Source organism: Rhinolophus ferrumequinum, chromosome X, assembly GCF_004115265.2.
Source record: "Rhinolophus ferrumequinum isolate MPI-CBG mRhiFer1 chromosome X, mRhiFer1_v1.p, whole genome shotgun sequence".
In the NCBI taxonomy this organism is placed as follows: domain Eukaryota; kingdom Metazoa; phylum Chordata; class Mammalia; order Chiroptera; family Rhinolophidae; genus Rhinolophus; species Rhinolophus ferrumequinum.
Window position 1 is genome coordinate 9,793,303 of NC_046284.1, and position 16,907 is coordinate 9,810,209.

The 16,907-nt window shown below is 40.1% G+C and overlaps 1 protein-coding gene across 8 annotated transcripts in view; it reads right to left on the reverse strand.

The window, feature by feature from the left end:
* Window positions 1-16,907, reverse strand: part of AFF2 (ALF transcription elongation factor 2) — a 475,172-nt gene that overhangs the window by 81,258 nt on the left and 377,007 nt on the right. For all 8 annotated transcript variants that reach the window (XM_033116400.1, XM_033116364.1, XM_033116409.1 and 5 more), the window contains one exon: window positions 11,115-11,152. In XM_033116400.1, coding sequence (XP_032972291.1) covers window positions 11,115-11,152 — 38 coding nt within the window. The remainder of the gene's footprint in view (window positions 1-11,114; window positions 11,153-16,907) is intronic.

The following is a 16,907-nucleotide window of genomic DNA, read 5'->3' on the forward strand; positions in this document are numbered from 1 at the left end:
GCACTGTCCTGTCAAGATAACCCTGGATTCTTTTTTATAATTAAAAAGTCAAGAAGCAGGAAATGATTGATGCATGAGCAATGCCTACAAAGGTACTATGAGAGCTTAACTACTTGGAAGTACCATCTTCTTTTCTCTCACCATACCCTCCATAATCCTGCCCTGTCATCCAGCCACCGTGTTCAAGGCCCTAGATCATTATGCAAAATAGTTTTTATGATAAGAATTTGAAATAAAAACTACAGTGAGTCCTGCCACTAGTAAAATATTTAATGTGCATGCTAAAAGCTACAATTTGATGACTGACTTGTTAGCCAATAAGTCCCCCAAACAATTCAAAGTAAATTTCCCTAATATGTCCAGTTATTCTGCCCTGTCTGGACTGCTAATGAATGTGCTGCCTGAAAGAACAGAAGCATTGGGAACCTGAACAGAGCTGGCCTGGATTACATGCCACTGGCACCAGAAATCAGTTCTTCCCATACAAAATTTCCTCTGGAGTATGTTCTTTATCCAGCACTGATTTTCCAATAAAATCAGCCTCGATTATTGCAAGCATAAGAGCAATCCCCGAGGGAGGAGATCAGGCAATTCAATTCTAGGAAATGCTGTACGAGGCAAAATTAACCTTGTAGTAGTGTTATTTCCTGAAACATGGTCTTGTTTTTTTGAGTTTCATTCATACACATCAGTATAAAGGAAAGGATTTTTTCAAACGCCATCACTGAGATGTGACCAAAGGATTTAATTACTGACACATTCATGAAAAGAACATGAAGTGAAAGAAAGCTTGTTTAGTTTTATCACTCCACAGTTATTGCCTGAAACCTCGTGGCTAGAAATGTCTGTGATTCTGTGTGTCAAGCCTTGCTTAAGGACCAGCTCCCTTAAAGCTGCCCATTTTGGAGTCATCCAACTTCTGAAACTATGGGCCAGTGGGGAAAGTTACCAAAGGCTTCTTCATGCTGACAGTGAAGACTGGTGGGAAGGAGAAAGGGGAGAGCAGGTGCTTCTCAGACTCCTCAGCTCTGAGGAAGAGGGTAAATGTGCATGTTTTGGCATTGGCTGCTGTGTGTCCCATCCTCCTAAATTCCGAGAATCAAAATAGTCTTGCAAAAATAGGAAATAGCATGTGTCGTCAGTTGTTAACTTAATGACCTTTCCATTTCCTTGCCCCACAGTGACAAAAGCATGCCTTCTGTCATTTTTGAAAACACCTAATGACATCAAACACAATTGTTTATACATAACCTCCACCCATAGAAAGGCTGACATCTTTCCCCCTGTGCCTTCCCTTCAAAATCAAGAGTGGCAATATATCTCAAGTAGGAAGGTGAGTATAAACCAGAGGAATCATCTGTGAGGTAAATTTCTTGCTCTATAAAGACGGTAAAACTAACCTTAAAAGGTCTCAGAGTTAAACCAATATGGAATACAGACTATTTAAAAAGAAACCTCTGTTTCTTTCCAGGAAAAGTAAGTAACTCACCTGAGGGCTAATAAGGAATTCAGCAATTGTCCAAAGGGCAGGGCGAAATCAGGCTTACTCTAAGACTAAACTCATCATTGTACTAAACTATGACGGCTGAACTTCAAAGTCATACCCCTAGATTCTTATGCTCATTCATTCACCACGTGTTAATCTTCCCTACAATGACAGAGCTGAGCACAGCTGGGCTGGGCCCTTCTGCAATGGTGCTATTATGGTGCAAAGCCTGTTGGGAGATCCTCTTGGAGAGTTCCATCACACACGTGGGACGTTCTTCTGCTGGTCCTTAGTGATAGGTGGTAGACCTGGGAATGTGGGTGTTGTTTAAGGTGTTAGGGTTACAGCAGTGAATAAAACAAAGTTCTTGCTCATATGAACTTTCCATTCTTGTGGGAGGTGATACCTCAAAACAAAGATAGATAGACGATAGCTAAATAGATCAATCTGATAGGATAGATAGATAGATACAGTGTGATGATAATTACTAAAAATAAAAAAATAAAGTAGGGTAAAGGGGACGGTACATATGTATGTTGGAGGGGTTGCTATTTTGCACTGGGTGGTTGCCCAACAATGTCACTCTTGCTTAAAGCTTTTGTAAAATTTCTCTTCGGGACATGCAAGATCCACAAGAGAAAATCACTATTGTTTTGAAACAATACCCATGTTCATTGCCTTGACTGACCACTTTTTCAACATCCATGGCTCTGAGTCTTCATCTTGGACTAGTTTGCAAGAGTTAAACCCACATTCCCAGGTGTGTGATGGAACTCTCCAAGAGGATCTCCAAGAGGATCTCCCAACAGGCTTTGCGCCATAATAGCACCATTGCAGAAGGGCCCAGCCCAGCTGTGCTCAGCTCTGTTATTGTAGGGAAGCCTTCATTAGGGTGGATTTGAAAACACACAGCATTTTCTACTTGTATCACGTATTTAAAGAGACGTTTCTGTAGTGCTAGGAAATAGCAGGGTCTCCTGTTTCCTTGAAACGTCCTCCTCTACAATCTTGTGTCAATCACGTCAAATCCATTTTTGGAAATAGGTGGGGTTTAAATTACATATGAGTGTACATACATATGTGTAGAGAGTGTATATAGACAACCACGCATGTCTTTAAAGCAAGGCTGCTAGTATGTCTAGTTTGCTTGGTAAACCCTTGCATCATGATTTGAGGCAAGTTAAACATTCACTTAGCCAGTGTTGGTAGTAATACACATCTCCAGCCAGTGGGAGAGAGATGAATAAGGTGTGCTTCTCCATGTAGATGCTGTGATTAGCAGATTCCTGGCAACGCACACTGCAGGGTTTGGTAATGCAGAGACAAATGAGTATGAATGAGCTTCGTGGCTGTCCTGGGTTGCCCTGCTAGTAACTCACAGGGCTTCCATGAAAGTATACAGTCATATACTGCCTGCAGCTGCTAAAAAAAAAAAAAGCCACACGAGTTACCTGAAATATTTCCCCCAACTACATGGAACCCACTTGTGGCAATATGGTGCTGAGAGGAAAACCACAGGGGGTGGTAAGAATAGAGAAATGACATTGAGAAAAAGATTTGAGAACCTTCTATAGTGACGGTTGTTTCTGCTTGCCCATCACCAGCGACGATTTTATCTTGGGTTTAAATTACCATGGTGCATGAGAGTATATTATTGTACAGAGTGTATAAATGCATGTGCATATAAAAACTGGGTTATAATGACATATATAGAAATGCATGTGCATATAAAATCTGGATTATAATAACATGTAATCTACCCCCATGCTGTAAATTCTACAAATGTAAATATTTTCCTACGGAAGAATGATTTACCTTTTTTTTCCTTTTTTTTTTTAAATCATAGCTCTCTAGATAACTGCTGTTGGTTTAGGTAAAAGCTTTAATAAAGCAGAAACTATTTGTTTCCTATTGAACCATCTGGCCAAAGTGAGTCATTTCTATAGTTCTTACTTCCCCCCAAACTACCAGTCAACTAAATGAGAACTTATGGTCCCTGACTCCTGACTTTGAACATGTTCTGTGATTGATAGAAGACTGATTTACTATTGGGAGCCCTGCGTGGAATTCCCACGGGATCATGCATTATTTCTCTAGAAATAAAAATAGCCCTATCATGCTTACATTTGTGGCTGATAAAAATGCATTCAGAAAGAGTTTTCATGTCTGTGAAACGAATTCAGAAAATGAAGCTAGAATAATGTTAGGTGTCATGCCTAAAATACTATCTCTTAGTGTAGCCTAGCTGTTTGAATAATGTTCAAGGAACTGTATGAAAGTAAAATTTTTAAAACTGCAAGACATAATCATGGGTTGATAAAGCCACAAGGGAACAGCTGGATGCTTAGAGAAGCCCTACATGAGCTGAGATTTACATCAAAGTCCACAGAGAAGGATTAGCCAGATATAATCAGAGAGGATTTGATATGTCTATTTCCCTGGAAACAGTTTTAAAAGGGGTACCTTATGATCCTTCCCTAACTCTAAACCTTTAACTTTCTAGAACAAATGAATCCTTTTTAGCATTTTCTGAGTTTTGTCAACATTGCACTGTTCTCCTCTTAATGTCAAAAGTGAGGTCCGGGTATTTGGCAGTGTGATCCTTCAAGCATTTTGGCAAACGCAGCTACTCTTTTGCTTCTTTTCTCTCCTGCCATTCACCAACTTGGTATTTCCTTCTACTGTGAGAAACACCCCCTCTCCTCCTTAGCTGCCTCTACCTAGCAGACATTGCTCACGACACCACATCTGCTTTTTTTTTTCTCATTCTGTCTTTTGCAAGTGTTGTTCTGCTCTCTTGAATGGCTTCAGCCCCCATTGTTCACCAGGGGCATCGTCTGAGCTAGGGGAGCCCACTCCAAACAGCTGCTTGTTCCTACATCGGATGCCACCCCTGCTTCAATTGCAGAGCCTGTCTGTGGGATGATGTGTCTGTTACCCTACCAGAGGGCGAAGATTTCTGGGGCTGAGACTTTACCTTACTCATCTCCCTGTCAACCGAGCCCAGAACACAGTAGGTGCACACTTCATGATTGTTAAAAGAACACATGTGCATGGCTTGCTGGACTTTCTAGCAGATCAGTTAATTGATGGTGAGTTTTTGACAGTTTTCTGAGAGAATGCTGAATGGCAATGTTAAAATAAAATTCTAGGTGCAATTCCTAAAGACTGAAAACTGAGCTGCTTTGTGTGAATGGATTAAACAGTTGCCCACTCTTATCTACACAGCAAATGCTAAGAAGCAGAGTTAGAAAGTAACATGATACTTTATAAATTACTGGATAAAGAGGTAATTTATGAATGTGGTTGCTTGAAAAGTGTCTTAGTTTCCTTTAAAATGGCTTGACTCCACATTTACTGGCTTGTTTGAGGTCCCTGTGCTTCACCAATAAATGGGTGCTTTATATTTCTGTTTCATCATCCTGGTTATTAGACTGTTAATTCACCACCTCAGGAGAAAATGTTCTCATAAAGCTTTGGAAAAATGATTGATGGTAATGAGACAAACCCACAGGCTTAAAGTTTGGAAGAAACTCTTCCTTATAAAGATAACATAATCGAACTTGGCGTCACTGACTTGTAAGTTTTTGATACATTTCATGCCATATTCTAATCAGTTACATTAAGTTAAGATAATATGATTTTAAAAACCAACAACTAATTTATAAATGAACATGTGTGTCCTAAGAATTGGACCTGAGGCAGTGGGTCCAAAGTGGAGAGAATTTCTGGGGTATTGGGGTCCTGGACAGTCTGTCTTTGGACCTCAGTTGTCTCATCTGAGATTGCCTAGATGATGCAACTATATTTACCAATGAAAAGAAGGGTGGCCAGAAATTTGTGCAAGTTTCATTAGCTGTGAAGATGATTGCTAGAACCTTTTGCACCTTATGATAGCTATCTGGACAACATAAAGGGGACAGTTTATTCTATGCAGCTGTTTAGACAGAGGGTTTATTGCTATCTTTCCTTTAACTACCCTTAGAATGGCCAGAGCTGATTAGAGATTGACTAAACTTTTGTTGACATCATACGTGTTCTGCGGAGGCTCATTGGGGACTGCTGGCTTCATGAATGTCCTTCCGAGGGACCTAATCCTAAATGTCCCTTACTGTCATTGAGGATTCCTCCTCAGGACATTCACAACTCATAAAAATCATTGAGTGTGACATTGTAAAAGAGACACAGAAGGTATTTCATCATTTCAGACTTGGGGGATTTTTTTCCTGTCTAGGGTCGACTTTTTAAATAATCTGCTCACTTCTAATATTCATGTTAGAGACTGGATGTAAGTTAATTCAGCCCTAAGCTTCTCAAACCACCTATGGAGGCCCGACCGCCATGTGGTCATTTTATTTCACATGGACTCGAGCATCCAATTCTGTGTTCCATGAAACAGCATGCTGGATAAAGATGCCCGCTGGTCAAACACATTTGGGAAATCCTGGGTAAGACAAAGTAAAATAGGCCTCTTTCTACAGGACTTCTCTGAGTCTGCTTTATGCTAATGTGTATAGGAACGCTGCAGGGAAAAGAGGTGATAGTGTATGCCAAACCTCCATGATGCCGGGGCCTTGTTTTTCCCTAAAAGAGACAATCCCACAAGAGTAGTACGCAGTACTGAATCCATGGCCGGATCCTTCGGAGAGGATGTGGTAACCCTGTGAGAGTCTGCTTGTCCATGATAAGCACGTATCCAAGAGCACCACAAGAGATGTGGACTCCGACCGCAAAATGACCTTTGGTCCTAAGGAGTCATCTACAAAGCTCAATCCCATCTAGCTTGTATCTAACATAGGTCTTTAAAACTGTAAGGATGTGACTTCTTGTCCTTCATTTCAAAGAGGCTCAAGGCAGAAATGATGAAAAAAGGCATTGTGTGTGTGTGTGTGTATGTGTGTGTGTGTGTCTGTGTGTGTAAACATGTGTATTACACATGCAACGTTTACAATGTATGTACTTGTAGGCATGGACATCAAAGTTTAACATCACACATTTCCTAAAATAAGCATACTTACAAAACAGGATTTCAAGCTTTGGCTTTTTTAAGAGGTGAAAGAACCATATAAATAATCTAGCTGGGGTCCATAGCAAGGAAGGAACATGTCCAATTTCATACCAGAAGCTAGTGTTAGATGAGGTCTATGAACCCTGTTTACATTTAATGATTAGGGGACTAATTGATAACTAATTCTCAGTAACAAGTGAGAGCTCTTCGATGCCATTTGACTCTACCAAGCTAATCTTTTTCAACTGGATAAGCTCCAAGGGTCCGAAGCCACCATTTCTTCTGAGACCCGGTTTCCAACCCAACCTTTCACTACCTGCCACCAGTGTCTTAATCCAGCAGTCTTTAAAGTCCTAGAACAAATGTCTCTTCCTCATGTTCCCTTTTCCAGTAGTGATAACTAGAAGCACTTTTGTTCTTAGCTTCCCTTGTACTTTATCTGTCCCCCACTTAACAAACATATCTCCCTATCTTGTATTTAGCTGTTAGAAACCAATTATATCTCTCCTACCGGACTCTAAACTCCTCGAGGGTAAGACCTGTGTCAGATTTATTTTTAAATCCCTCGCCATCTATCACAGTTCCGGGAATTCTGTAGATCCTCAATAAATATTCATTGGATGAGTACATAAATAATGCACAAACATCATGGTCAGGAAAATCTTTGTGGCTATTTGTCATTTTCCATAATGAAACCACCATATCTATAAAATGGATGGGTTCCTAAATAAAGCTGTAATTTTCCTAAGCAGAGTGGATTCTGATCCCTATTTGTGAATGACAACAATCACGTTGTTTAACATTGTTAAAGTGTAAAAGCAAGACAAAATTTTATGCTTGACAACGGCTCTCTCTCTCTAACAGATGTCAACCTCGGTTAGATTCAACTCAACTTATTAGTGCATGGCTTTTAGCCAAAAGCAATTCACATTTGCAGAAGTGTACTATCACATATGTCTTAATAACAGAAATGTGTTTTTAAAAAAATGTATGTGATAAGTCACATATGGTAGAAGGAATCTGTACATCTCTCAGGCCTTGTTGTCACAATGAAAGCTTGGAGACAGATAGCGTGAATTTACACATAAAAGTCTCTCTGACACATTAAAAAGCCACAGTTTGAACCTACTAATCAAGCTTTGATACCGGCATGGTTCCAATACACTCTGAAATACACTGGCATCACTGATCTTAAGAACATTCAGTTTTGATTCTTACCCTCAAAGGTAATATTTAATATTTCAAGGTAAAGTCATTAGTGTATCCAGGTACATTACGTGCTTACATTCACTAAGAATATAGTTGGTTTCTCCTCTCTATGGAGTGTACTAATGTGTACCATGGTCTCCCTGTGGTGAAGACTGAAGCTTACGGCCATGAAGGTATTAAAACGAAATTGAACAAGCGGTTGAGGAATATGGAGGGGGATGTTGACCGTTGGAGAGGAAAATATACAAATGAAATAGGCATTGTGAATCATTTACCTCACTCACACTGGAAGCTTACTTAGCTTTAGTTAGATCTTGGGAAGTAACAGAATTTTAGAAAATGCATATACCTGTTGCGATCTATCTAGCTACACACAGCATGAAAGACTAGCAGTACGCTCTAGCTATGTGTTCTCTGGTTTCTGAGACATCAGTGCCATGTTGATGGATCTCATATCCATCGCCATTTTTAAAGAGAGTGAATTACGAGTGCTCTCTTCGCTCTGAATAAGAATTAGGTGGTACATTAGCCGTAGAAAACTCCAGAACAGAGGATAAGGGCTAGTTTAACCTTCACAGTCTCTGGAAAGCTTACACCTGTGCCTTTTTCTTCCTGACCAACTAGAGCAGGGGTCAGCACACTTGTATGGGAATGGTATTTGGGCCAGGTAGTATTATTTGGGCCAGGTAGTAAATATTTTTGGCTTTGTGGTCCTTAATGGTGTCTGTCGCAGCTACTCAAGTCTGCTACTATGGCACAAAAGGAACCCCCGGCAATACAGAGACAAATGAGTGTAGCTGTATGCCAATAAAATGTTTTTTGTAGACACTGAAAGTTGAACTTCATAGCATTTTCACATGTCATGAACTATTCGTCTTTTGATTTTTTTGGCCAATCAGTTACCAAACTCTGCACCAGAGGATGACATCCAACCTCACATACGATCATCTTCAGCTAACTGTGCTCATACTTTAGTTGTAAATGATGCTTCCAGAACTCTACCTTTCCAGCAAGGCTGCACACACTTTTCATTGTATGCTCAAACAAGCAATCAAATGTTAATTCTTGCACACAAAATCAAGCTGGTAACGGGTCAGAGGTAAAGAAGGAAGAACGGACCAGAGCAACGTGTGAATATTTTCCATGTGGCATGAGTCAAGACTAAGAGACTGGATAAATTGGTCAGTTACAACACAGAGGCGCTTCTGATCTCACACTCTACTCTCACAGAGCCACCAGTCTTATAAAACCTCCAGGCTAGGCTGAAGAAAGAACTGTTTTCTGCCATGTGTCCAGTATGTTTACTTGTTCCTTCATTCAGAAAACATGTATTGAACACTTACTCTATTTGGGGTCTTAGTGCATTATGTGTAACCGAAATTCTCTGGCAGACATCAGAAATGGAAAGAGTACCATGCTACATAAATCATGTGATAACTCCACTTGTGCTCTCCTGTCAGGCTGTGTAATTGAACCATGCTCTGGAATTCCTGTCCCTGAGCTGAGGTCTTCGAGAGGCCTCTCTTCTTAAAGTGTCCCGATGGTTGTGGCCGAGCAAGTAAGTGAGGTCTCGTGAGCCCAAGTGCAACAGGACATCGAAAGTCACACTGAGAACAGTACCTTACTGAATTAGAAGACACGTCTAAACAACTACCAGTTGACTGTGACGTAAGCTTATTACTAAGCAGATTTTCAAACACAGGTATTTAAAAGTAAAAAACTCCATATTCTATGAGTAATCGCTTGGCTCTTCCAATTTTCCTGTTTTCTCTTTATAGTATTCCTTAACGTGCTAGACATCAGATAGACTGTGTGCTGTGAATTAATAAGAGCTCATAAAAATTCTGTAGGGTAGAATCCTCACAAGAAGCAGAGGGAAAACGGGTTCCGCTTCCAGGCCACCAGAGTAGATTAAATGCAGCCCTGGACATTACCAATGGGCTGTCTCATGCATCCAAAGATGGAGCTTGGGATTCACGTCCTATCGAGGGGACTTGAACTTGGAGACATTTGTCCCACTGAGGGCCTAGATTTACACTCCTTCAATCCTTGCCCCCTCCCTTGTGACGTGCGGCACACATCGGCACGTGGGTGGGCCAATGGGAGGGGTGCAGTCGGACTAGGGGAACGATCACTAATGGCCCACCCAGGGTCTGCAGTGCTCTAATCCACGGAGCTCGCCTGCCACGGGCTCGCAGTAGAGAAGCCTTCCGGGCATCGACAGAAAAGAAATCAGGCTGCAGACATTTCATCCCCAAACAACCACACAAAAATCAGCTACTGAAAATACTCCCATAGGACGACAACAGCATAATACATCCCCAGACTACAGATGTCCTTCCAGAGGTTATAGAACCCCGACAAGGAATATTCTGTGGCCTAAGAAAAATTAAATTGAAAAACAAAGTACACAAAACCTTTTGGAAAAAGAATTAGAGCTTGGATTTAATGGTGTGTTAAACACTACCCTGGTGCCTTGGTAAAGCTAATTCTTTTACAAAATGCAAACAGATTTCTTGTCATTGCATTAGGTGATCCATTCTCCTAGAGCCCATTAAAAATCAAGACACTCTCCATTTCTGCATTTGGTACCCAATAGAATGGAAGTCAGTTGACACAATTTAACATGTAGTTCCTAGAGATGTGGTATTACCAGACCTATGATCACCCAGCCAATAGAGTGGATCTTCTTTAGGTCACGTGGCTAGCAGGATGGTATTCAACATAACACTGCAATCTAATGTCACAAACCCAAATGACAAGACATACATCCTTGTTAATTTGAAAGTCTCCCTTCTGGAAGAGACAGGATGTCTAAGAGGTACTATATTTAAAAGAGTGCTGTGCAGTTTGTTTATAATTTAAGAGTGTACCATAAAATGCCTTGGAAATAGTTCTCTGTTAGCTAGGAAAACCTTTAGTTAAATATATTTTTATGAGCTATGAGCTTTTCATTAACAGAGTTGTGAAGCCTTGATGCCAAGGTGCCAAACCTCCCCACGTGGCTGGAAATCATTGGGCACATATTCAGCCATTTACATCTCTGTCATAAGTCCAAGGTTTGCAATTAACAATGTAATCTTTTTAGCATCTGCAGAACCTAAAGGCTTGAAGTACTATGCATTGAATATGATTATAATAGGATTTGGCAGCTATTCATGGAAGGCACGTATTAATTTATGTAAACTGGGCACAACTTAGGGCACTTCAGCACTAGGATCACAGGAAAAAAAACTAAAAGCTGGTCCCCGCTCATTGGAGGTATTATTTTTGTTACTTATTTTGTTTTTGTTTTAAAATTCTCATGAATATAGATCAACTCATAATCCAAGGTCCTGTGTATGACCTTAGTTTTTCACATGCATGGAGTCCATTCAAATTAGAATTTTAATGAATAAAAAAATAACTTACTTTACAGGATTATTCTTAGGTTTTGCCTTTTCAACAGCCTGTAAACAGAAGAAAAAAAACCCATGCAATTAGACAACATTAGCAGGCATAAGCTTTGCAACTAGTTACCAAAACAATAAGCAGTATAAAACACTCTTCAGAAACACAAGGAGCTAACCAGAGCAGGCTACTGGAGATAAGCAGACTGGAGACGCAGAGAGCAATTTTCCTCTCCCAGGCAGCTTTCAGACACAGGCAGGCATTGTAAGGGCTGCCTGGCAAGTTCAGCAGTGCCCGTAGGAGTGGGCACTTAGGTTCATAAGTGGACCCTCCTGTCCTAGCCTTTCACTCTAATCTTCCCGCACCCCCCACGTGTGGGCCTGCATGGGGGTTGGGGGTGGTAGGTGCAGAGGGAACACTCATGGGCATATCTGATAGGGAGCCGGAGCCGTTTGCCCTGCATTACTACGGACACCTGGCTGCACCTGTGTGGTGATAGAAAGGCCAAAGTATCCATTTCTAAAATCATTTTTATTAGCAGATACCACAAAAGGGCAAGGGATGACCGAATGCTCGGATCAATTTCCTCCCGTGGAACCTTTAAGAAAACACACACCAAATCATCGAAATGAGGAAATCTCTGGGCCTCTTGGCCTGCTTCTCCTTAGACATAGAGGCTGGTTCCAGTTTATTGCTGAACCCATTGATCTGTGTACAGTCCATTTATCATTCATGAAAAGAGCTAGTGATCTTCACAGTATATTAGAAGAAACAACTCAGATCATCTGTCAACAGCCCTCTTATTTCTGTTTCCCTCTCCACAGGGATTGCATCTCCTTGGATTCTTCTGGAATTAAAATGTTGCTAAGCAACACAGCTGGGGGCGCTGATGGCAGAATGGCTACAGTCTATCAAACTGTTTAAGCACCTGGAGGGTTTTAGTGATGATTTTTTTTCATATTTCTGTAGCATAATTATGTAATCAGAACCAAACTTGTACTCCCCTACACTTTTTCAGGCTATAGAAATAACATTGAACATGGGGAGTGTTAAAGCAGCAGTTTGGCAACCTCAGGGTTCTTCAGACCCTTTTAAAAAGTATCCATTTGGAGACCTTTTTATTTGTGAATCCTGGAGGTGAGTGAGGGCTAAGAGACGAAGAGAATATTGCTGTAAATTAGAAAGCAGAGGCAAGCACCTGCAACAGAGACGATTTACAATTTAACATTGGACTTGACATTCTGGTGACCAGTGCATAAGCACACCGAACCCTTCTATGCATAATAACTCAATGCACTTTGAAGCAATTTTTAAAAATAAATTAAACACTTCCCACGTTTAGACATTAGCGTTGGAAATCCAAGTCCTTCTCGTCTATTGAGTCTCAGGTTCTGTTGCGAGATAAATACTCATTAATATTTGGGCACTTTCTTTGGCTCGGTAGGCAAAAATCATTTTCTCACCATCTGCGCCTGAGGTTGAGTTTTGGCAAGTGGTAGAATAGTGAGAAAACTGGAGAGTGAGGTAATAGGCAAAAAGGATAAAACAAGGAATACATGTCTGTTTGCCCCAAGTCATGCGTTTAGGATATGAATGCTTGTTCCCGTAAAGAAGCTAAAACGAAGAGGCAGATGCTGGCAGACAGTGGGGGCTGGACACCCATACACACCCATATCTTCCTTTCCTACCAGCTTTTCACCCAAGTCCCGGCTGGTTTGGAAGAGGATCTGGTAGTGGGCTGAAGCCATGTGATTGTAAAAATCACATGAATCCACTTTTCCCAATCACTCTCTTAAAATCCAAACAAATCTCTTCTTGAAGAAGACTTAGGTTATCACAAAGTAACACACATGGCGTTCAAGTTGTTTCCTTTTAAAGCATGCTGGATGTGATAGTATGAGTGTGTCACTGACATTTGGAAAATGTCCTCTCTTGTCTGGGCTTTGGGACTGTCAATGAGACCCAGTTATTTTTCTCTGATCGGAAGGAACATAATCATGTTTGAGGCCAGTTTCTTTGAATTGTATGTCTTTTTATGCAGCCGTTGCAGGAAAAAAATTTCATTCAAATTAATTTTTTCTGGGTTGCTTGACTATTGATTGAAAATGTTTCTGCTAAGAGGTTCTCTTTTCTTTGGAAATTAACTCGGGGTCATTTCAGAGTCCCAACAGTTCTAGTCAGATGTACTCCTGTCATCTCCCTGTGCTCTCATCACCTTTAATCTCTAAACTAAATAGTAGCGGGGAGTCTTCACCAGACATGAGACACAGCTCACAATTGATGTTCTTCACTTTCATTGTAATTTGACTTTGTTTGCAGCATGCAGTTAGGAATTATTAAATTAAGAGACTTTGAAGAAAAGTTAAGTGAATAATTTCTGTGGAAAATATATGTGCCTTTAAGGTATAAGAATTAGTCTACAAACTATAAAAGATGAAAATTCCTCTTTTGAAATTATGGGCCATAGAAAGACAAACCCAAGTTCCAGATGCCTGCACCAGAATGTGAGATACCATGCAAAAGGAGGGAAATCAAAACAAAATGATATGGTGTAATTCACCAAGCATTAAGATGGTTCCATATTGGGATTGCAGTTAATTTTGAGTTTAAAAACATACATTAAAGTAATTTAAACTGATTAGAAAATGGAGGCTCGATAGTTAACACTTACACCGCTTCAACTTGTAATATCTATATGCTTTTTAAAACCTACATTCTACTTACTTTGTGCCACGTTTCTCTAACATGATACTTATCTTGCCATTAAGGAAGCTCTAGTATAAAAAACATATGATAAAATAATTTAAAATATTTAAAAAATATGCCAATATCGTGTGATGAGAGGTAATGGTGTCTAGGGAAAGTGTGGTTTGTGCTAGAAATCCAAAAACCTGGGTTCTACTCCCAGCTTTGCCACTTACCATCATCGTGACAACAGCAAGGTCACTAACACCACTGAGCCTCAGACTCCTCATTTTAAAAATGAAAATAATCATTCCTGCCCTGTCTATATCGAGATTGGTTGTGAGTAGGCAACATCCATGACTGTGCTCTAGAAACCATAACATGCTATGTAAATGCAGTGCAGCTTAATCGTGACTGCTCTCCCCACACATTTTTACGGCCAGAGCGGTTGTGGGCTTACTGACTAGTGAGAAGTTTGTAGTATCAAACTTATGTGTCTTCTTTAATTTTTAAAAAGACATTGTTAAAAGAAATTGAAGAAGACACAAAGAAATGGAAAGACATTCTGTGTTCATGGATTGGAAGAATCAACATAGTTAAAATGGCCATATTACCAAACCAATATACAGATTTAATGCAATCCCCATCAAAATCCCAATGGCATTGTTTTCAAGAAATAGAACAAAAAATCATCAGATTTGTTTGGAACCACAAAAGACCCCGAATAGCCAGAATAATTGGCCTAAGAAAAAAGAACAATGCTGGAATTATCACACTCCCTGACTTTGGCTTGTACTACAGGGCTACAATAATCAAAACACCATGGTATTCGCAGAAAAACAGACACATAGACCAATGGAATAGAATTGAGAACCCAGAAATAAAACCACATAAATATGGACAGATAATTTTTGACAAAGAAGCTAAAAACATTCAATGGAGGAAAGACAGCCTCTTCAATATATGGTGCTGAGAGAATTGGAAAGCCACGTGCAAAAGAATGAAACTGGACTGCTATCTGTCACCATGTACCAAGATGAATTCAAAATGGATCAAAGACTTAAGCATAAGACCCGAAACAATAAACTGCATAGAAGAAAACATAGGAACTAAACTTATGGACCTTGGGTTCAAAGAGTATTTTATGAATTTGACTCCAAAGGCAATGGAAGTAACAGCTACAATAAACGAATGGGACTATATGAAACTTAAAAGCTTCTGCACAGCAAAAGAAACCATCGACAAAATAAAGAGGCGACCAACTGAATGGGAGAAGGTTTTTGCAAACTTCACCCTGGCCTCTGTCCTGAACCTTCTTAGGGGTTGGTGTTGGTGGTGGAGAGGTCAGAGAACCTGAGGTTCTGTGGGGGCACAAGTGCACATGCACACACTGAAATCAATCTCTTTCTCTCTAGCTACACACACACACACATCCATACACACACACTCACAGCCTAGGAAACATCCCTCTTTCCCAGGTGACGCCTCCATTAGAAGTCCCTCCTCTTACCCCTCACTCCATCAGCATCACTCTTGCATTTTCAGTAACATTTGACCTTGAGGTTGGGAAGCCCTGAGGATGCTATCCTAGGTGAGCCCTCCTCCACAAATGGCACCTTGAGAAATTACATGCCCAGGGAGAAGGCACTTCCAAGCAGCGTTTATGAGCTGATTCTTCCCTCCTTACCAGCACTGATTGTCATATTCATGGTATCTTGCTAGGTGGCAAATTTATTTCCTCAGGAGGGATGGTGTGGCTAACGACATGGTCATAGTTGTTCACTCATTAAATCTATCTTCCTAAAAATAACAAGGACCTTGTCTTTCTGTTATGTAGATAATCCTTTGGCTGCACTAAAGCTGACCTGACTCAGGGACTATACTGAATGACATGAACCATAAAATGCAGATCCATCATCAAAAAACAAGTAGAAAGAAGGAAAGAAAAAACGGAAGTAAGGAAAGTGGCTATCACGTCCCACCCCCCATGACATACATAACATCATATTTCTTTAGGGACAAAATGATACTAATAAGGCAATTAAGAAACTCGCTAGTTGTCTTTTATATACTGATCAAACTTCTTTAAAATTCTTTGGTGCGGTAATTCTGTCCCAGTGATTACATAACATTAACTTATTCTAGTCCAATAGACTTGTGCACTATACTTTAATGAAAAAAAAAAAGAGAGAGAGAGAGTCTTTTTTAGACTTTTAAGAAGCATGCCCTGAAGAGTTATATCCAGACTTGTGACAATACCACCCCCACCGTCGAGATTAACAGAAAACAAACTCAATGCAATATGTTTCCTGTTTCTTGAGACGGTCAAAGTAAGCACTCAGATGGCCTAGATATATTGTAGCGGTGGACTCATTTTACAAGGCTACATATTCAGGTACTGCTTTTTGCCTTAATCAATACTAATGCTGTCAGTCAAGCATAAAATGTGATTCTATTAGCACTGCTCTATATGGTGGTTACATGTCCTGCTTATTCTTTATTTATTTTTCTGGCATTCTACTACCAGATACACCCAAGCTGGATTTATACAATATATTTCTTGATAAAAAGTGAAAAGTCAACCATTGAGAAAATTTCAAATAAGTGGATATTAGGCCTTATGGAAACAAGACAGAAGAACGATCGACTACATGGGTTTTGTGTTTGTATGTTTTACTTTATTTTTACTTTTTATGGGGCTGTTCTGTGAGACACAGCCATACCTTAACCTAGTGGCATATATTGGTAAATTGCATCGATTGCCTAAGTTCAGAAGAGAAACTCCTCTATTAACAAATGAACTCATCATTAGGGTATTCAGATGGTCTGAAATCAATACCTACAGAGTTGGTTAAATCAATTGAAGAGACATACACTGAAAGCACTTGCCCAAATATAGAAATGAATTGCTTAATTACAGCATTTAAATAGGTTTCACTGAAATGAGTAAAACAGCAAGAGGCTCGCATTATATCCTACAGGGTGGGGTTTCAGTTGGTAGGATGCATGCACAGCCAGGATTGGAGATTAAGAGGACAAAATGTCACTCAGCATTTTGCAACACCTGAAATTCTGACTTTGCTTTCATTCAGGGACTGCAATCTTTAAAAAACACCACCCACTATATTT